Genomic DNA, 22,685 nt, shown 5'->3' on the forward strand with positions numbered 1-22,685 from the left:
GTGATGGCTCTCAGTGCGAAGGTAAACCTCCTTTGTCCCTCGCTTACCTGCTGTGTTTCCGCTGATATGGACGTTGCTACATCCGTTCGCGCCACGATTCGCCCAGAACCTCTTCCATATCACCGAAACACTGGCGTATCAGGTGCGAAGGGAAGTTTGGCCAAACTAAGTGATTGCACTTGCATTTAGTTCGAAAACTTTCCCCTTCGATAAGGCATCTTATCTCATGATAACTCTTCCTTCCAGAAATTGATAACGCTCAGTGCAATTAACTTGTCAGTCTTGTTGGTGTTATGCTCTGCGCTGTTAAATATTTTTAAAGTTACATAACAAGCAAGAATTCAATGCCTTTGGTAATATTTAAATGGTATTGGTCAACGACTTTGAATAATCTGATGTCAAATTATATTTGTGCACGCATTTTAGCAATGTCCTGCTCTGTCTGTGTTTGTACGGTAGCAGTCGAATTAAACAACGACCGGGACTTTGAAACACGCGAAGACTTTGTTTGCGGAGTCTGTTCCCGGTTACGGCCTGCTCTAACCTTTCCTGCCCCAATAGACAAATCAAAGAGATCATGTTTAGTGACATGTGCAAGAGTTTACACCCTAAACGACCTCTGCTGTCTGTCCGGACGAATCGTAGGCCATCGCGTTCGCAACTGACCAACCCTTTGTGGTTTCAAGTATTGCATACTTGACCGGCTTTGTCCAACATGAAGAGGGTAATTTAAGCCTTTGGGCCATCAAAAGACCGCTTCGGCTTCGCATTACCGCACATACGAGTGTCGCATTTTGCCAAAGTTGTACGACTTGCATTAATCTTCTCAACTTTTTACACTTGACCAAATGATTGAGTGGGTGACCCTAAAAATGTGAAGTTCGTAAAAGCTGCAGTAATTGGCAATACTTCCGACATGTGCGTGCTAATTGAACGTGCAGCTGAACACCAATTCAAAGTAGGGTTGGCGATGGACATAAAAGCACAGTAGGGGAGCGCACCTGCATGGTAAAGGCTGGATTCAATGGTTGAAACCTTTTTGCCTAGGTTCCGATTGTTGTCACCCTCGGACCGGGCCAGAGTTCCTTGTCGACCTTTTTTCTCTTTATCACTCCTATTTCCTTGTTTCTTTCATTGCAGAGAGGAGTACTGTCCACCCTCGCTGGTTTGTTTCTTTTTTCATGCAACGAGCGCTCAATTCGCTCCTTGCCTCTTCCCTTTTTCGTTTTTCCAATCACTCGACCGGAGCTTAAATCGAGCGCAAATGCTTGCATTTTGATTACTTGCTCTTGATATCCTCGTGACAACACATCACTCTTATCCGATTGTGACGTGTAGACTGACTTTAGAAGCAGTTTTTAATCCACTGGCAATGAGCTGAGCCAAAGGTTTGTGCAACAAGGATTTATGAAAGAGGATATGATTTGAAATTTGGAGCCTAGGTGTCTATAAAAGATTTTACCACAGTTTTTTAGTGAGGTTGGCAGTATTAGATTACAGCTACAGCAAGAAATCTATTCATCTTATCGAGTAATCTATTCAGATATTGACAGTGACATCTTTACTCATGCACGTGAATGATTGCCGGAAAGCATAACAATCTTGCATACTCTTTAAAGTATGTGAGAAATCTTTAAAATAGTGTGAGAATATAGAAAGGAGTTGGTGCATTACTACGTTCCCGTTTTGTTGGTATACACTAACATGTAACGTATTTTGTTTTTCAGCAATTCCAGTAGTTTATTGTCTAAACGTGTTGAAATATATAGTCTGTCGACACTCATAAAGTCCACATTTACCCTCACCCACGGAGCAACCGCTTTGAACGGTAAATATCTATTGGTATAATATGTGTTGCACGTAACGTATACTTAAATGTTTGTTGTTTTTGTTTAGTTTATAGTATTAATTCTGTGGTAATGTAAAAAGTTTATTCTATTTTGTTGGGTCTAAGAAAAATGCGTTCTATGCAAATTGTAAATAAACAAACTCCATGAATTGTTGCGGGGGTTTGTTTATTTGGTTACTAGTCGCACGAACAGGATTGTTGTGTGAAAGTTTCGCCGTCCCTCTTCCCTTCAGATAAGATCTGATATGTATGATTGGATACCGTGAGAAATTGATCCAAAACAATTAGCGATAATTTATTTAAAAATGCGCTAAGTAAACACACCGGTATGTGTAATGTGAAAAACTAAAAAAGTGGCCAAGATCATCTTGTTGTGTGTGTACAAAACTATATATATATATATACATATATGCGATTATAGTGCAATTTGTTTTACAACAAATCCTTAGGTGATGAAATGCAAACAATTTTTACAAGAGATAAGTCCACTAATCTGATAGTAGGTGACCATTAAGTATATAGTCCACCCAGTAATGCGCACCTATACATCGAACTATCCCGTGATAATTTCTCCTGGCGTGTGCACCTCCTCGCCTCATTATCACATAGCGCCGTGCTTTGTGACGTTTGTTTACTTTTGAGCCACGCAAGATGCACCGGTTTTCCACGGCCAGTTCTATACGCGAAGCCAATCTCCTGCAAAAACAATAGAAGTTTAAATTAGGACAAATTGCACGACTTCTGAGAACCTAGTTTGAACGTTGTTCACTTTTTCAAGGCAAGTTACTTAAGTTTTTATTGTATGCTTTAGATATATTTGAGAAGAATGTCGTACTTGAAGTCCCCACACTACGCCATGAACGGCCTTGGTCTGGGACATGATATGAATCTACTTCACCCATCTGTTACATATCCAGGTTTGTAATCTGACTTGCTATTCTGTAACATAGGCTCTGTTTGTTTGCTTGGTTTCGTAGGATTTTGTTTTATTTTTCAAGTGTGGCATTTTTAGTGACCAATTGTTGATAAAATTCGTTTTGCTAATCAAATTTTCTTTATTTTTTATTTGCTGCTTCTCGTTTCTGTGAAACTTCTGCATCTACACTAAAACATCACAGGAGATTCAGCGGCTTGTTACTTTCAACGTAAGTAATTGCTTAAAATACAAATTACGAATTCAATCACGCTTATGTAAATGGCATCGAAGAAGAATCAAAGACGACACAAATTTAAAGCTCTCTGCCATATTTGTATTTAATGTAGTTTGGCTTACGCCTTGCCCCAGACAGTACTTGGTATTTATTTAGTCAGGCAGAATAATACCCAAGGGTGACAATCTTTACCGAAGACAAACTAATCCTAATCACACATTTTACTGCGCGCGACGAAATTGATCAAATATCGAATGTCTTAAATTACCTTTTTTTAATCGGCAGGCATTCAAGGAATGCACCAAGGAGCAAAGAACATGCAATTCGGAGCACCCCCAGTTTACAGTAAGTTTGCAGCGAATAATGTACTATTAGATTTTACAGGCTGCTATTATAGTTTACTTTTATCATTTAGGCACAACTCGCAAACAACGTCGCGAACGAACAACCTTTACCCGAGCTCAGTTGGACATCTTGGAAGCACTTTTTGGCAAAACCAGATACCCAGATATTTTTATGCGCGAAGAAGTTGCATTAAAAATCAATCTGCCAGAATCTCGTGTTCAGGTAAATAGTTTTATTGTATTACTATTTTTCTTCTTTTGGGAGTCCAGATGTGGAAAGTAATGTAGTATGTAACTTAAGGCATGTTTTAAGGTAATGAAATCCACATTATTCGCTTAGGTTAGCATGTAGGTCGGCAAACGATTACCACGCCATAACACCGTGGATTATCGCTTTCTAAAGTATTATGTTTATCCCTCTTTACTGTACACCACCCTTTCACCAAGCCATCGCCGCACAAGCGTTGCGAACAGCACCGCGCTGAAATCGCGTCATCGCCGGCAAACACATTGTGCGGCGGGGCGGGGTTGGTTGGGTCGGTTCGATCGCGAGAAGCAAAATGGGCGAAAGCGTGATTAGCGGCGCTGCTCGAGTGTGGGAAAGCTGCACGACGCGTCTTTATTAAAAAGTGCAGCCCCATGCAGCGATATCGGCTTATTATTTGGTCTACAACTTCGAAGTTCCCACGTTGGGCATTTGTCCCTTTGTTCTTGGCTATGTTTTTGTCTTGTATAAAGTTGATTAAATTAAGTCTTGGGAAACTTCGATTCAATTGAATTATGTGCGTTGTTGTGTAACTTGCCTCCAGACAATATACCCATCCGAATGTATGTGGTTAGCAATGTAAATAACACCCAATTAAATATATTTGCTTCTTTATAGGTTTGGTTCAAAAACCGTCGTGCGAAATGCCGTCAGCAAGTTCAACAACAGCAACAAAAACAAAAGTCAGGCAATAGCAGCAGCACCAGTTCAAGCACAAGCAGCACCAACAGTAATAATAACAACAAAAAGAAAAGTCCACCAACTACCCCGACACCATCGACAAATGGTCCAGTTAGCAGCACCTCACCTTTCCAACAATCGCTCCAACCAGCGCAACCAGCAGCAGCACCCAACAACCACCTTCCCTTGCCGCAAGCATCATCTACTTCGCCTGTACCCGGATCACCAGCGTCATCTAGCGGACAATCAGTTCCCTCAGTATCGTCTGCGGCTATGATGAACGGCACAGGAGCAACTATTGCTCATCAACAGAGTGTGCACGGCGGCTCGATTGTTCAGAACAACAGCACGGGAAACATATGGAGTCCTGCTTCTGTTTCACCCGGGGCCAGTAGCGACGGAGCAAGCCACGTTGGAGGTATTGGATACGCAGGTGTCCCCGCTACCAGTAGCTCCCCTTACATGGCCGCTGCAGCTGCGGTAGCACACGCCACTCACTCGCCGTACTCTGTGTCCAGCAACGCACAAGCTGCTGCAACAGGTGGATATCCACAGAACTACCCACCATCCCATTCTTACTTCGGATCGATGGAAGCGTCGTACTTGCCTTCAGTGCCATTCCACGCCGGCGGACATGCCACAGGTATGGGTGACATGTCCATGGTTGGACAACAAAACGCGCACCCGGGAAGTCACCACGGATCAATGCAATCGCACGGGGCTGGACACCACCAATTCATGTCTCAGTCATATCCGTACCACGCTAGTACAACAGGTGGCAGCCTCAATTCCTACTCGTCAGTTTCTGACTGTGTTGACTACAAGGATCAAACCCAAGGCTGGAAATTCCAGGTCTTGTAACGGGACAAGTTTTAGTATGACCCTACGAGATTGTTTACGAACATATAACGATGCCGCGATGTACGCCCCGAGTTATTGCGAAACAATGCATTTGTGACATGGAGTGAAAAGGTTGATAGGGAATATGGAAATACTCTTTTCAAAAAAAGTGAAGACTTTTGCAAAAAGACGCAGGATGTCGGCATGCTCACTTGGTTATCTCCAAGTTTATGACTCTAATCTCTAGTCAACATTGTTTCATTTCTTGCTTTTTGACGTAATTGATGTTGTTGTCCTCGTATTTTTCGTTACACTTGCCGGTGACGTACTTTTCGTCACATTATTTAACAAGCGCTGTATCAGTTACACTATTTTCACCTTTGCTTCTCGCTCGCAATTTCAACATTGTTACGCATTAAGACGACGTTTGTGATATTCTCTTATATTTCACTTGGCCCAGCTTTGTCGAATTTTTATTTGGAATTCGATTTTTGTTGTGGTTAGTTCCTTGCAAGTCGTACTATATATCCCTGCTCCTGATAATAGTATTCGTGAACGAGGAAACATGTTTGCCCCAGAATAAACTGGTTGTGTGACGCCATATTTGTTTTGCTCTTCGTGTCCTTACATCTTATTGTTTTAAATCCAAAATACGACAAGCGTTGTTGCTGTAATTTTTGCAGATTATTAACTTGTGTTCTCCAGTATAAAGACGAACTTCACATATTTTTTGCCAAAACACACAAAAAAAAATAAAAAACGATTTGGTTTGCAAGTATTAGGCACTTTTGCTCACATAAATTTAGATGTGCAATATGTTTCTGTTGGCCAAGTTGTGCCGTGGTATACAGGAAATTGACAATTCGTTAATTTCCAGACAGTATTTAACAAACATGCTTTCACGAATTTCGTACATTTGACAGTGTTGTGCCGATAAAACACTCTGTACGTTTGATGACCTGTTGTTTGTTTTTCTGAAATAAATTAAACAAGTATCGTACCCTTGTTTTTGATGATGGTTTTATAAAACTGCACACGATCACTCAACTTTGTGGTTGGCCTATTAAAAGACTTTCGTTAGATTTCCTTCATAGATTTTTAACCAAAACAACACGGAATTTTACCGTCAATGGCTTAAAAACCCTGTAACAATTTTCAAACTCACAAATAGCTGTGCAAGAATTTGTAATTTAATTTTTAAGATAATTCGTCCAAATGACTTTTACCGACTCTAGTCCTCATATTACTACATCTGAAAGGACCAAAACCGCGACACTTTCAATTTCTCGAAACCACAGTGGGGACATATTGATGGCATGGTAATATAAGGGTTTTAAATGTTAACGTGGTGAGACATTTTTCGCTTTGCTTGAATTACCTGGGAAGAAATTTTTTTGTTTGCTGGATGCCAGATGGCAAATTTCCGGACATTAGTGCATTTAGAAAGTAGCCTAAAATGCGAACACCGATTTTCCGCGAAAATTCCGGACATACCGCACAAATTAATCACTTTGCTATGAAAAGAGACGTTTAAACAATAACAATAGATAAACCGAGCAAATAAAAGACAAAAACGTTTGGGGAGAAACCTCGACCAAAACAAAATAATGTTTCATGCATGGGAAAGAACCACTTTTGCTTTTTTGCTAAAATAAGGCACAAACGGTTTAACTTCTAAGGTACAACATAAATTCAAAACAAAATTGAATTGTTTTGCTAATAATTATCTATTATAACATCAGTATTTTCAAACAAAATTATTGTTTTATAGTTTAAGTAAAAATATAAGTTAAATACATCATCCAAAAATGTCAAAAGTAGCTACAATGGAATATTATGTGGTCATTTTTTAAATGGTACCTTATTTTATGGTACCATTTTTTTTTCAGATTAACAACTTACTTTGTAGAGCATTCGCAAATCTCTGTTGCACTGTAAAGTGTAACGTAACGTACCCTGTTGCAAGAGAACGTACAAAAATTGGTTGTTTAATGTTTATGTTATTCTGGATGCGGTATATATGTTTCCTGTTGTTGAGTGATGTGAATTGTTGTGCGACTGTGTGTATAATAATGTCAGTTGTTTGTTATTTGTTTTTAATAATGGTACAAGCGTCACTTATTTTATGCAGACTGCTGATTAGCCGTTTGTGTTGTGTCCTATCTGAAAAGGTTAAAATGGATAAAGTTGAAGAGGAATTTATGCAATCTGAAGACACGAATCGAAGGTCCACACAGGTACAACATTTTGTTTTATTTCAAACATATGTTGTAAAATTATAATGCTATAGTTCAAGCATTCAAATTCAACTCACATTATTCATGGGTTATTAAATAAAAAAGTTGAATTAAAATAGTAAATGTAAATACTTTTCCAAGATAGTAGTTTTCTTCAAAAAAATTTGTTATTATTATCTTATTGAAAAGGTTATCTTTTTGAAAAGGAAACCATAGTAAATTTTAGGCCACAATCAAATTAAGATGAATGGAAAATCTGAGGCACCTTATTTTTAAAGGAGGGCTTCCAACCAGGCAATACAATTTTATCAAGTTTTTAAAAGTCATCAAAATACTACCATTGGAACCTGGAGTTATATGCAAAATATTTCTTGGGTTTCTACTTCTACATTTGATTATGTTTCAGATTACATAAGTAGTTTTTTTTGACATTATTATGTTGTTAATTCTAACATTTGTTTGTTATGATTTACTTCATGGCTTGTACACATTACGTAATAAGACTTATAAACAAGTTGGACATTTATTCATGATAAATGTTGTTTTCACAGGACCAGAAACAAATCATTGTTGGTATATGTGCTATGGCAAAAAAAACTAAATCCAAACCTATGCAAGAAATATTAAACAGGCTGGATATGTTTGAGTACATTTCTATTGATGTATTTGATGAGTCGGTGATTTTGAACTCTCCTGTTAGTGAATGGCCACACTGTGATTGCTTGATATCTTTTCACTCAACAGGTAACTTGATGAGTGGTTAAGATTTAAACTATGTATTTTTTATCAATCTTTATGACCGCACTTAAACATATTTATGTTAATTTCACATTAAATAGATATATGGATTGTATAGTGTTTAAAAAAATGTATGTTTTAAAATGTGTTTGAAGCACATCTCTGCTGAACTGAACAAAACAATTGCTCATCACTTCTATAAATTTCATTTCTATACAATTGATTTAGGATTTCCCTTGCAAAAAGCTTTGGAGTACACAGAACTGAGGCAACCATTTTTGATAAATGACTTGCAAGCTCAATTTAACTTGCAAGATAGAAGAATTGTGTACAAAATGTTACAGCAGAATGGAATAGAAACTCCAAGATATGCTGTGTGTGATCGCAGTAGTGGTAAAGGTAAGTTTGCACTTTATGCTTATTCGATTAAAAAATTGTTTGGGCCAATGTCTGCTACAATACATGTGTTATTTAAAGAAGGAATGTGTCGCTTGGTTGTTGTGCAAATGATCTGAAACTGGCATTTAACCATTTTTATGTTTATACCTTCGCACACTGGTTTTCTCTTAAGAATAATTTTGTAACATTTTTGGTCAATATTATAAATTCCATGTATTTGAATAATATGCTTCACGTTTGCAAAATGTTTACCTTTGTTTAAGGCTGTCACTTTGAGGAGTATGAGGATCATATTGTTGTTGGCAATGAAGTTTTCCACAAACCATTTGTTGAAAAACCAGTTGATGCAGAAGACCACAACATACACATTTACTATCCATCCTCTGCAGGAGGGGGATGTCAGAAGTTGTTTAGAAAGGTAATCTTTTGTGGTTTTTGTCTACAATATATTTAGTGTTGAACATGGAAAATGTATTTGTGACTTTTTTAATTTTTGTGTTTATGTTTATCAATACCAATAGTGCCCAGAGGTCTGACACCAAATGTAGCCATGGCTTTGGTAGTAATGTTGGCGGAAAAGCATATTTGCTAAAACATTTTGGTCCTTAATTTATCTGTAGTATTAGTTTGTTAAAGCCATCCTGTTTATTTGTGTCATGGGAATTCCCTTTACAACAAAGATATTCTTGTGTTAAAAGTATTACTACATAGATTTTTTGCCAAATGGTAAATTATTCTGTTTAGTGATAAACAAAACCAGCCAGTGCATCTGATCATTAAATAAAAAAATGCTTTTCAGATTGGAAATCGAAGCAGTCAGTATTCAACACAGAGTTGTGTAAGAAGGGCTGGCTCATACCTTTATGAAGATTTTATGCCAACTGATGGAACAGATGTCAAGGTATGCAAGTGTGAGTACATTACCAATGCAGGATCAAATGTCATTTTCTTGGGATGTTTGCAGGTATATACTGTTGGTGCTGATTATGCACATGCAGAGGCAAGAAAATCACCTGCACTTGATGGAAAAGTGGAAAGAGACAGTGAGGGTAAAGAAGTTCGGTTTCCTGTTATCCTTTCTGCCAAAGAAAAACTCATTGCAAGACAAGTCTGTCTCGCTTTCAAGGTAATTTACTTGACCCCATGCATTAATATAAAATGCTTTGTAACTTATTTCTTTTATAGCAAACAGTTTGTGGATTTGACTTTCTCCGTGCACATGGAAAATCGTTTGTCTGTGATGTAAATGGATTTAGCTTTGTTAAAAACTCTATGAAGTACTATGATGATTGTGCAAAAGTTCTTGGGTGAATAGGCTTATTTACAGTATTTTTGGACTTTGATTGCTAGTTTTCTTAACAATATTAAAATATTTTTGGACATTGCAGAAATATAATCATGCGTGACTTGGCACCTCAGTTCCACATTCCATGGTCAATTACAACTGATGCAGAAGATATACCCATTGTCCCAACTACCTCTGGAACTATGTAGGTCTTTGCTTAATTTTTTTTTGTTTTTTTGTACATCATTTTGCCTGAAACAAATCTTGCAGGATGGAATTGCGTTGTGTTATTGCGGTTGTTCGGCATGGTGATAGAACGCCCAAGCAGAAAATGAAGATGGAAGTTAGACACCAAAAGTAACTTTTATTGTAGTCTACATATATAGTGTACTAAAATAAGAGTAATACACGACATTGTCATGTTGATAAAATTTGTTCCAGGTTTTTTGATCTTTTTACAAAGTACAATGGGCACAAAACTGGAAAACTAAAGTTGAAACGTCCAAAACAATTGCAAGAGGTGTTGGATGTGGCGAGAAGCTTACTGGCTGATTCAGATACAATTGTAAAAGAGAAATTAAATAAGCTTGAACAACTGAAAAGTGTTTTGGAAATGTAAGCACCGTAAAGCTGGGTTTTGTTTAGTTACATCTTTTAGCCTTATTTGTGCACATTACTAGGTATGGACACTTTTCAGGAATAAATCGTAAAGTCCAGTTTAAGTATTTGTCAACTCGTACAATGACTTCAAGTTCGGAAGATGGTATGGCATTAAAAGGAATAGCCTTAAATTTATGAGCTGATTTGCAATCCTCCTTGTTAACAGATTTGCAGTGTTACTCTGGCCCATCACTGCTTCTCATACTTAAATGGGGTGGTGAGCTTACCCCTGCGGGAAGAAGACAGGCTGAAGAGTTGGGCCAGGCATTTCGGTGCATGTATCCAGGTGGCCAAGGTATGTATATCTGTTGTGACCAAATTAATATTGTTAATATTAATAAAGATCATTTTATTTCTTATTCTTCTTTTTCTATGTATCCACTGCTCTTCTGTTTCTTTCTTTTCCTTCTCTGTGTATAGTTTGTGGTGAAGTTAAAGGTGAGTTTTAAAACATGCAACCAAGCTAAATTCTTTGCAGAGCAATTTCAACTTATACAGACCAAGGCTGACCAACTGAAATGCGGTTGTGTGACAATTTGTTTCTAGTCTATTTGCATGCCAATCAGGCAAAGCATGTAAAAATTCAAGAAGTGGTTTAAAATCAGAATCTGACATCTTGATTTACCAAATCTTGCTTTTAATTTCTATTGCCTGCTATTTGTTACATATCACTGTTACTGTCTTAAGACTTTACAACTTATCATTCTTGCTATTAGGTGATTATGCTGGCTTTCCTGGATGTGGTTTATTAAGATTGCACAGCACTTATCGACACGACCTTAAAATATATGCATCTGATGAAGGCAGGGTTCAAATGACAGCAGCAGCCTTTGCTAAGGTGAATCTTTAGCGTTCAACCCTTTTGAATGTTCACTGCTCTAAAACATGTTTTTGTAGGGTTTACTGGCACTGGAAGGTGAACTAACACCAATACTTGTACAAATGGTGAAGAGTGCCAATATGAACGGTCTTTTGGACAATGAGGGTGACAATTTGAGTGACTGCCAGCAAAAGTAAAGGAAATTTTGTTATATTTTTTGTTTATCAAGCTTTGCACATGTGGCATATTTTTTCTTGCTTTCGAATGCAGTTCTAGATAAACCTACATTTTGCACAAATGATTATTTTCTTTCGTTAATTTTTCTGTCTATGTGTGTCTCCGAGAGCCCTTTCAATTTTATTCACTTACATTATTTTATAAATAGCCTTCTTCACCGAGATGAAGATAGCAATGATCTTGTTGGGAAAAAGCAGTCTTTGTATGTTATGTTTTTGCAAGAATTATGGATGATGAAATTTGCATGTTGTGCAACAAAATGAATTTAATTTTGTTTTAGAATAAAGTATGGTTTTAAAAAAGTGGAAAAAATGGAAAAAGTAAAATTAGTATTCCCAACAACCATACAAAATTATTTCAGAATTATGCAACAAAATTTTTTTATTGAGACGTTTCAGATATTAAATTAAACTTTGGTACTATTTACTTGAAAAAACATTTTCCAGATTTTTTCAAAGTAAATATTTAGTTGGGATAACAAAATTTTCACAAAAAGTGGAAAACTGTTCATACAAAAATATATTTGTGAAACAATCTTTCATTAAAGTTGACACACTAGTGCCTTTTCTAATTGAAATCTGCATGTTTATTATTGCATTTTAATTGACATGCAATTCCCCTTGCTTGCATCAGTTGCATGCTTAAAATTTGAAACTAAGAAACAACATTTTTAAATTTGTTTTATAGCCTGAAGTTGCTTTAGTTTATTAAACAATTGATACCTAAAACTCTATGCACTGCACTAGTGATGCTTTTTTGAACATTCCAAACCATACACCAGTATTGGCTTTTTAAAGTGAAATGTCTGGTTTTGATGCCCTGCTTGCATACTGGTGCATTTAGCCCTGTTTAAGTAGCACCAGTACCATTATACTATCTTGAAGCTTTTAGAAAACTAAAATTAGGAAACAGAATATCCCAGATAAGCTAATTCCAATATGTGTGTAGTGTGAGTAACACTTCTTTGTGTTTCCAGGTTTGTTTTGACAGTTTCTGCAGATTTTCCAAGGAACAAACCTAACTTGCATATTTGTTTTTTACACAGAGTAAAAGCAAAGCTACAAGATTTGCTAAACAAACGAGCTACTTTAACTGATGATGACTTTAAACAGGTACTTCAATTCTTTTTAGTGAAGTGTTTCTTTTATAAAAGTAATTAGTGTTTTGGACTAATTTTTTTATTTACTGTCCTTCAACATAATAAAGAAAAATCTTGTTTGTCATTTGATATTTTGTTAAAGTTTGTTTGTATTTGTACAGATTGTCCCACTTCAGTCATCATCTGTATTAAAAGCAATTAGATTTGTTGGCAATCCAAATGAAAAATGTACCAAGATTTACAACCACATGCAGTCATTAACTTCCCAAATGAAAAAGTTATTGTCCCAAAAAGATAAAGGTACTGTCACTGATGACATTGCATATTGTTGCTACAACTTGCAAAGTCTAAAACGTGTCTTAAATTTCTCAACCAGGAATGCACTCGTTGTATCACAATGAATCATTAGAAATCATGCTGCAGCGGTGGGCCAAGCTTGAAAGGGACTTCAAAATGAAAAATGGCTCTTTTGACATCAGCAAAATACCAGATATATATGACTGTATAAAGTAAATCAATATCATAGAAAATTATTGTTGGTATGTTTTAGTATCAAAGTGTTGTTTCTGTAAACATTAAGATATTACTTTACATGTCACATTTATTAAAGAGTCTCAGGTTTTGGACTCAGGTTTAAATCATTTTGCCATAAAGTAAACGTTTTTAGCTGCATGAATTTTTGTTACCAAAGTGATAGATTGTAAAATGAAAGCTATGATTTATTCTTGTGTTTTTGTTGCAGATACGATTTACAACATAATCGAAACCTTGGCTTGGATAAATCAATTGACCTTTACAGAGACTCTAAATCCCTAGCTGATGTTGTAATACCACAGGTAATCACATTTAGCAATATTGACAAAATAGCTGAAGCCATTAATACATAAACATTTTTTTTAGGAATATGGCATATCTCGAAATGAAAAACTTGAAATTGCATTAGGATATTGTGTTCCACTGCTTCGCAAAATGAGGGTTGACCTACAACGAAATCTTGATGAAGACACATATAGGCTAAACCCAAGGTAGATTTCATAATGTGTAGCTGCCTTCTAAATGAACCCTGCATTGCTGTCATCACTAGATACTCACGAGGGGTGCTGTCACCAGGTCGTCATGTGAGAACTCGTCTGTACTTCACAAGTGAAAGTCACATTCACTCATTACTTACTGTGCTTCAGTATGGAGGACTATGCAATGTATGTTTTCATTTAATACATCACTGATAAATCTAATAAACAGCCTTTATATTTTCCCATCATCAGTATTGAAAAAGGAAGGAAGCATTTTATGATCATCAGTTATAATGCTCCTGTGTCAAACTTCATTTGTCGTTTAATGTTATTACAAAATTCCATTGTATATTATGTGCAAAGCAACTTTTGTTGTGTTTCATAACTAAAGCATATTTTACTTCCCATAATCATCTGGATTTTGAAACTTCTGAGAATTGCTAGACTGGTAAACTTTGCTCATTAATGTCAGCAAACATTTCATTGTGTGCTGGTTGTCCTTGTGAAAGTAAAACGTAGTTGTGGCTTTCTGGAAATTCTTTTGGTAAAACCTTTGCTGTTGTGTTCACATGTACAACTGGTGCACTCAAGCTTTGCTGAATTGTGACCTCAATCGAAATAATACAATAGTAAACACAAACCAGTTATGTCTTACATAATTTTACAACATATCAAAATGCACATTGAATTTTTAGGGGCCTTTATTGACCTGATAAAACTTTGAACACATTTTTATTTTGGTTTAGGAAAAAGAAGATTCACAGTGGAAGGGAGCCATGGAATATGTTGATGCTGTTTCTGAGCTGAACTATATGACCCAGGTGTGAATTGCTTAAAATAGGTCAAGCATTTTTGCTTCCTTTTTAGGGGTGGTAACTGACAGTACTGTATATGATGTATTTTTTTCTTAGATTGTAATCATGTTGTATGAAGATCCTAATGAAGATCCACAATCAGAAAAGCGTTTCCATATTGAACTTCATTTTAGTGCTGGTGCTAAAGGAAATCAGCCAGAAGAAGATTTTCCTCAGGGTGGAGGGTTTCGACCAGGATCTAAACCACCAAGCCGAGCGGTAGCTACTGTGAAAAAGTTAATTTATTGTTCTTAGTTCGCACTGCAATGTTGGAAGCAGTTAGGATTATCTATTATGCACTTTACACGTGAAAAAATGTTTAACAAATTATATGTTTTTTTGTAATAGTAGAAGCAAGCTATATTTCATGAACAATATATTTTTCACACCATAACTTTGGTTTCCTAAACTACAACAAATACGGCAATTTAAAGTTAGCTTTTAAAGTAAAAATATGTTTTTATTACAGCATTCTCCTGTAACAAAATCACCAGAGCGGAAACAAGATGCTAATGACAATCTTAAAAGTGAAGACAAGGTATATTGAAGTGTTTTTTCACGTTTTTTTTATTGATCCCTTTGAAAAGAACGTAATGGTTTAATAGGAAGCAATGCTTCTGAATTAAAATCAGTTATTAGGAAGATTTTAACGTTGAATGGTCATAAACATTAACATGCCTACACTTAAAGAGATAGATCCTGTGTAAACCAGTATTCTTTACCTTTATAAGGGAACTATTTATCATTTGCGCTTTCAGTCACCCATATTTCTACAAATTAATCAAATACATCTGTTTTAAGTAGAAGGTTGACCAGGGGCATCTAACCTTTTGTTTTTACTGTACAAGAATTAAGATGAGACTTGTAAAGAGAAGTCAGTCAATCTTATACGATTAAGATGACTTAACAAGCGCTATAATATTCAATACATCTACATGTGTGCAGGATTTGCAAAAGGCAGTCTTTGGGAAGAAACAAATTTCCCTTATGCAAGCCTCAGTAGATGAGGAAGAAGTGGATCATTTATCAGATATGTTGCACACTGCTGTAGTTTTGGCATCATATAAAGCAGCACAGACTATTACAAGTGCTTGTAGCATTTACCAAGAACAAGCAAATGAAAGTCGCAGAAAGTTAACTGTTAGGTTTCGATCAAATGAATCAGTTTATGATTATAACAAGGTATGTAGGTCAGCAACTATTGTATTAGCAGTGTAAGTCTAATTCATAATTGAGCTCAATACTCGCTGCAGTTAAGGCAGTGGTTCTTAACCGGGGTTCGGCAACGCTAAATCTGGGGTTCGACGGAGGTATTTTTTTTGTGTTTGTGCACATTTGCAAAAATACAATGCTTCATTTTGATAAAAACTAAAAATTACCGGAATTAAAGCAATCCTGAAACAAGTTGTTTGTATTATTATGTCAAAATTTAACAAAATGACAAACAGTAACTGTTGCCACTATGTTTGTTAAAAAGCTAATTGTGACACACAAAACAAAATGGGTTAAAAATCCAGGATGTAACTCGTTGGGGTTCGACTAAAGGCTGAAGAATATCAGAGCGGTTCGGCCGTGATAAAAAGGTTAAGAACCACTAAGTTAAGGTGTTCCAAGTGATACTATTTTTACAATCTCCTAAGTATAATTTAAAGTTTAAACACACATGGCTTTATAGCAGAAACAGACATTCTAAGATAGTAAAAAACATATAGTTTACAACAGGGGTCTCCAACTCAAACTTTGTCCAGGGCCAATTTTCTGCGTTGAAGCCGCGGGCCACATGCGCCCTTAGATGCCAAAATGTAAGACCTTTATACTGCACGCTATACCACTCTATTAACATTCAGCTCTTTCCAAACTAAAGTCTTTGGCCATTTAGTTGTTGTCGCTTCTATTATATCAAGGCTTTTTTCATTTCATCAAAGGTAACAATGAAAGCAATGTCTGTGAAGTCACAAATCACTCGTAGATAATTAATATGTGTAACCAAGCAAATGTTATTTCGGTGAAATGAATCCTAAGAGCTGTAGTAATAAAAGCGAAAATTACTTTTAACGGCTTTAAAGATTTCGTTTTTCTTTAATTAGCTTTAGCATTGAATTTATCTTGGATGCGAGTCCAGGTCCGGGAAATTACACAATGTTTGTTATGAATATGAAATGGTTTTTGTCCTAGGCATCTGAAACAGTCTATGAGGCATACTCACGTGTCAATAATATGTTGGTTGGCCTTTATAATAGTAAGAGTTCCTCATCCATGAGCTAAACCTATCCAGTAAACACAAAGAACCAGACTGATTCTATAGTTTAGGTTTTCATGATCAGACAATATTCACATTATTTCATCATAATGAATCACAAAAGTTGACTTTTTTAACTTAGTGATATACTGGTGTGAGTTAAAGTTTCATATATTTTCCTTTGCTGAACACTCGACGGGTGAGTAAAACAAAAAAAGTTGGTAATCTTTGACAAGATACGAATTTTTTTTTGCTAATGACGCCGCGGGCCACGGAAAATTGCCTCCCGGGCCACATCAGGCCCGCGGGCCGCATGTTAGAGACCCCTGGTTTACAACATAACAGTAACCAGCCCTAAAGGTTACCAGAATGGGGTTTGTTGTATTAAAACCACTCTTACAGAAACGTCCATTGTTTTATACGGATTCTGAGGAAGAAGAGTCGGATGAAGATGATGTGATTAATGATGATGGTGGTGATGAAGATGAGGATGAGGATTTCAAAAATACATCAAATGCTGTGAGGGCATTTTTGCGAACAAGTAAACCTCATCGATCCGCTCCACCACCTGCTGTGCACATCAGACAACCGGTAAGTAATTTTTAGTGTTTTAGCTGTGTTTGCTTTGCCAATGAAATAATTTACCCTAAAAAAATTATGGCAGTTTTCGCCATTTGATATTTATGGGTCCCCTTCCCTGAAGCATCTTGATTTCACTCAGTTTTTTTTTTCTCCGATGAAGTTTGTCCATGCACTTTTGGCTTGGAATCTTTGGTGCATTCGGATGAAACTTTTACAGATGGTAGATATAGTTATGCAGATGTGTCATTTGCTTCGTTTGACTTGATAACCCCAATATTTACCCCGCTAGACCCCAAAGTGTAAAACGTTTTTGTATGTTGCGTCGCACCACAAACGAAAGATTTTTGTGGTGTAACAGTATAGTAAAGGCACCAGTACATATGGTACTTGTGTTTGTGCATTACTTGGTGGACGTTTTCCTATATGCCAGTCAGAGGGGTGTCAACAGCCTTATGACGTGAGAAGCATTGAGGAATGTTGTTAATAACACCTCTAGTGGTCAGAATTTAAACATTGTTCGATTTTGATGAAATTTTACATGACTGTTGATTGGGTCATCATGGTTTCATATTTTATACTTTTGGGTGTTAAACCCCATCAATTACCCCACTGATCCCCTGAAAAGGGTGAATTTTTAAAACATTGTCCGAATTTGATGAAATTTGGACAGCTTATAGCAAGGGTGGGCAAACTTTTCAGTGCAAGGGCCGCATTCAAAAGTTCTAAATTTCAGGGGGCCGCATAGTAACCCAAAATATTAACATACAAATACGTTTGTTGCCACTCCATTGATCGTGCAAACATTGTTTGAAACGCATCAATTCTATTTTTTTTAAAACCAAGGGGCATTTATTGCAACATAGGCTGCACTACGTGTTTTTGTTAATAAGTTACTTTTGTATCCATCTTTACTTTTGTGCGGGTAACGATTTTATAGCCGTGTTCAATGTCCGTTTGCAAAGTACTGCAACGGCCTAAACTTGATCCAAGGTGACCAAAGTTTTGGTGTCAACAGTGTAAAGTAGGCTGCATTTGAAACCGTAAATTGTTTTTACTTTTTTTCCACGCCGTAACAAATTACCAAAAACTAAATCGTTGTTAAAATTGCTCATTCTGCAAATCGTCTATTCAACACGTAGATGCGTACTAAAGACCTAAACCAAACGTCCGAAACTGAACTTAGGAAATTGTGTCAAGTGACTATTTGCAAAATTACGTGGCAGAAACAACAGGCTGCAGGCCTGCAGCACGCAAAAAAGTATCTGCGTTTAGTCCCAAAGTATTGTACGGGAACAGATACTGCATCTGGTATAGGTATCCGCAAGTCGCACTCGAGTATCTTTTAAAACTCTACGCCTATGCTCATGATACTATTTAGCGGTGCTCGGTAAGCTTCTCTTTCAAATTTACTAACGTTTGGCGAGCCGCATGAAATCCTTTGCCGGGCCACATGCGGCCCGCGGGCCGTAGTTTGCCCACCCCTGGCTTATAGAGACACTGTCGTCCCAACATTTACCCCAGTAGCCACCCAAAATGGGCCCATTTTGTAAACAATGTCAGAATTGAATGAAACTCACATAGCTTGTACAATGTGCCATTTATAGGTGTAGAATGTCGTGTTTAACCCTGTTGCCTCAACATTTACCCCACTAGCCCCCCAAAATGGTTCAATTTTTTAAACAATGTATGAATTAAATGAAATTTGGACAGTTTGTTGAGTGTACCATTTGTGGGTGTTGGTTGTTGTGTTAAACTCTGTAGTACTAGTACCTATCATTTACTCCACTAGACCCCTACAGTCACGTGCAATTCACCATTAATAGGAGCTGATTGTTGTGTTTTGGCCTATTTTCTCACTATTTAACACTTTTTTCTCAGATAGTCATAAAATAGAAAAACCTTAATGAATGTATGAATAGAATGAGTTTAAATAGTTTGTATTCCATATAGCATATTTATTTATGCACAGTACCGATCAATGTGTTTGACGTTACAATGCCAAACTTTCTCATTGTTATCTCTTGAAATGCAAATTTTTTTTTACAACTTGCATGTGTGGGGACCCATGAGTTTCTGCTTGCAGAAACAACTAAGGTTATAAAAGACAGTGGATGATATGGGACCCAATATAAAATAAGTGTAGGATGTAAATATATGTTAAGAAATAGGTCACAGTGTAGGCTATGTGCAATGGCAATATGTGCTAAGCCAATATGTGCTAAGCCACCCTTCTAGTTTTTTAAAGTGGAATTTTGCTGATGGGATTTACTTGCTTGTCAATACTTTTTTCACCTTTATAATAAGTTTTTTTTTCATATTTTCAGCGGTTATATATCATGTCATGCATTGGTTTTGTAAATGTTCTTGTACAGGAGCAAAGCCGGAAATACAGCGCTAGAACGCTGCGTCCGCAAGCAAATGACGACCATTACGCAATGAATCCACTGCGTCCATACGAGTTTAAAGGAGGGCTAGGTAACTGCTATGTTTTCTGCGATCACCCATTTGCCCATAACTTCAAAGCTCAATCGCTTTTACATTGCGTTTCAAATTCTTAATCAAAACGTTAAATAAAATTGTTGTTTGAAACGTACCTCGACGCGCAGGTTCTCGTAGCAAACTTTTCAGCAACCGAGTGCTAACAAGTGCTTCTGCTTCTGCTTCCTTTCCTAATCTCAACAAGAAAAAGAACACCCCCAAGATTGACTCTGCAGAAGGTATGAACCCTTACCCTGATGAAGGTGTTTCGTATGGGGCATCGAAACGTTGGCATATTAAAATAAAAACTGCCGGAAGAGCTAAAATTTTGTTGGTATGAACCCCTAATTTTTATACCTGGAAATACTTCTGACACAACCGAAGTCGATTTCAAATATTTGCACGTTGCCTTATTAAACAAAAACGACACTGCCTGTCTTGTCAAACACCATAAATATTGTTTATTTTATTTGCAGACACAAACGAAGCTTCTGCCTCCTCTATTCGACCGCTTGAAACTTTGCACAACTCTTTATCGCTCAAGCAAATGAATGACTTCCTCGACAAAGTGGTTCTGGTAAATACACTTTGATGCGAACAATCAAATAAATAATCTTGTTGTCCACTAAATGGGATCTTGTAACACAGATGGATATCCAAAACAGTTCGACAGAGACTAACATGGCTGCACCCACACATGAACCTTCATTTAACGCATTTGTCCCAATGAAAGTTCGTCCCAATGAATATGAGGCGGTCGGCGTTGAAGTGGAAGGTATTTTGTAGCTTTCAAACAGGGCTCTCATCGAACTGGCAAAAAATGTGATTTTCTAACTAAAACTTATGCAAACGGAATTTCAAAGATAAATGCAAACGATTTTTATTTGTATTTATTCAACTTAAACCTTGTTATGTTCAAAAATCCCGAATAAAAACAAAAACAAATAAAAAAGCCTTTTTACTTCGCCTAACGAAAAATACGACAATGGAGGAGGGAAGTCACAAATAGGATTTAAAAAAAAACTGTACCCAATTTACGAATCTAATTAATTTATATTTATATGGTACTAAGTTATATGAATATTTGCTCGTGTTTTGTCTACAGAAGTGAAAAAGACCAACTAAAGCCATCCCTCAGGAAGTTCCAAGAAATTGCCAGCACTGTGATTTTTATTCAGTTTTAAACGAGTTTGAAAGTTGTTACAATGTGAAGCAAAGCATTAAACTTAATATTTTTGTTGATGTTCTCAATCACTTATGTGTTTAGGTAATTTTTCATGCTTGGACCTGTGGCGAATTTGCATGCGTCTAATCGACAAAACATATAAAAATATTCATTTAAAAAGCATGTTCTGTGTTAAGGAAAAACCTAAATTTACCGTTTTTGGTTTTTTTATCTTGACATGAAAACATTAAGGCGTTGCTTGCTGTGTTTAACCTAAACTTGCACACTTTATTTATAAAGTTGGCTACGACTGTTTCAATTTGACTCTATAGGTCACCGTTGCTTTTATCAATAAAATACAGCCAAATTGCCTGCTGCCGTTTTATAATTTTTGTGTGAGTGTGATTAAAAAAAAACATATTTCAGTTTTTTACACTGCGAAGGCCAGTGGATCTACGTAGAGTACAAAAAATATCTCATTTCCAAGCAAAAGTTGCCCACCCTTCTATCGGATTACTTACAATAGTTTTGGTTACAACTCTCGTTAACGCAGGATTTGCTGCAAAGTATTTAAAAGGAAGGGAGTAGACGTTTGTGAATTTCTGTACGATAGTGGTATGACCAACAATTAGCCCATGTTTTAGGCAAACTAAATTGAGAATAATAAATACGGTAGCATAGGCTAAACAGAAATAAAAACCAAAGCTGTGTTAACTAAGCCACATATTTAGCAATAACGCATCAACGTAACTTAAACAGGTGCTCAACCGCATAATTTGTACCCACGGCCGCAGGTTGTGCATCTGGACAGCGTCAGAAAATTTTCCATAGGGCGTTATGTGGAGTCGGTTTGCCCTCCATTACCCCCTCAGGCTGCCGACCATATATGTATCTTTGGTCTAAAAAAGATCACCTGGAACAAAAAATGCCACTTAATATCAGGGAGTCGAACCGGAACTGAACCCGAACCCGCGAACCGGTTTGAGCGGTTAAATTCATTAAACCCGAACCGAACCCGAACCGCTAATTACGATTTTCTAAAAACCCGAACCGGAGCTGAACCCTATATTTTGTTTGGCGTTGGACCCGAACCGGAACTGAACCAGTAAAAAATGTAGTCTGTTTTATATTTTGTGATTTTTTCAAAACAGCGCACTTAAGAATACGCGAGATAGCACTTATAGGGCGTGTCAAAAATAACAGGGCACGGTCAAAAATCTTGTGGGGTTTGATAAGGCCAGGAAGATGATAGGTAGAATTAAACTGAAACGAATGAAAATTTGAACCGGTTTAAAAACCGCAAACCGGTTCGGACCGGATAATTTGCCCAAACCGGAACAAAACCCGAACCCGAAAATACACATTTTTAAAAAACGGAACCGAACCCGAACCCTTAAAAACAAAACCAAGTGAACCCGAACCGAACCTGAACCCGTATGACAAGCGGTTCGACTCCCTGCTTAATATAGTGGGTCCATATTGTGATGAATTGAGTGTTTAGATAAAAAATATGAATAAATAGCCAATGATTAGGCCTATTAAAGCATAAATACACGAAACCTTTTAAATAAAAATTTTTAGCACGCAAACCGAAATATGCCGTAAAAATATTGTTCCATTATCAATAGGATGGTCTTAAAAAAGGGTTAGTAAATTGTATCATACTTGTACTTAAAGCAAGAAATTGGAGTTTTGGATAAATGTTGAATTCTTTTTCCACAAAACAAATCGAATTGTTTTCGCGTTTTA

The 22,685-nt window shown here is 36.7% G+C and overlaps 2 protein-coding genes across 4 annotated transcripts; both read left to right on the top strand.

Moving 5' to 3' along the window:
* Window positions 1–1,693: 1,693 nt before the first annotated feature.
* On the top strand, window positions 1,694–6,130 carry LOC145213682 (homeobox protein OTX2-B-like). Its single transcript, XM_080082044.1, has 6 exons — window positions 1,694–1,828; window positions 2,661–2,766; window positions 2,968–2,994; window positions 3,286–3,345; window positions 3,416–3,567; window positions 4,228–6,130. The coding sequence occupies exons 2-6, from the start codon at window positions 2,676–2,678 to the stop codon at window positions 5,149–5,151; spliced, it is 1,254 nt and encodes a 417-aa protein (XP_079938170.1). The 5' UTR covers window positions 1,694–1,828; window positions 2,661–2,675; the 3' UTR covers window positions 5,152–6,130.
* A 1,087-nt stretch (window positions 6,131–7,217) lies between these two features.
* Window positions 7,218–21,306, top strand: LOC145212702 (inositol hexakisphosphate and diphosphoinositol-pentakisphosphate kinase 2-like). 3 transcript variants are annotated; one of them, XM_080080925.1, is made up of 31 exons: window positions 7,218–7,367; window positions 7,919–8,111; window positions 8,334–8,504; window positions 8,768–8,922; window positions 9,304–9,405; window positions 9,469–9,630; window positions 9,690–9,811; window positions 9,893–9,994; window positions 10,060–10,146; window positions 10,231–10,404; window positions 10,470–10,552; window positions 10,616–10,744; window positions 10,870–10,887; window positions 11,166–11,287; window positions 11,347–11,462; window positions 11,655–11,708; window positions 12,552–12,618; window positions 12,767–12,905; window positions 12,982–13,114; window positions 13,348–13,441; window positions 13,506–13,630; window positions 13,690–13,804; window positions 14,365–14,439; window positions 14,530–14,691; window positions 14,942–15,010; window positions 17,114–17,302; window positions 19,666–19,768; window positions 19,900–20,010; window positions 20,248–20,348; window positions 20,420–20,546; window positions 20,877–21,306. In XM_080080925.1, the coding sequence occupies exons 1-31, from the start codon at window positions 7,233–7,235 to the stop codon at window positions 20,894–20,896; spliced, it is 3,555 nt and encodes a 1,184-aa protein (XP_079937051.1). In that variant the 5' UTR covers window positions 7,218–7,232; the 3' UTR covers window positions 20,897–21,306. The 3 variants fall into 3 exon arrangements, with proteins under 3 accessions (XP_079937051.1, XP_079937052.1, XP_079937053.1); XM_080080926.1 differs by lacking the exon at window positions 10,870–10,887; XM_080080927.1 differs by lacking the exons at window positions 10,870–10,887; window positions 11,655–11,708.
* Window positions 21,307–22,685: the final 1,379 nt, after the last annotated feature.

The sequence above is a fragment of the Phallusia mammillata genome, chromosome 2 (assembly GCF_965637545.1).
Source record: "Phallusia mammillata chromosome 2, kaPhaMamm4.hap1.1, whole genome shotgun sequence".
NCBI classification, from domain to species: Eukaryota; Metazoa; Chordata; class Ascidiacea; order Phlebobranchia; family Ascidiidae; genus Phallusia; species Phallusia mammillata.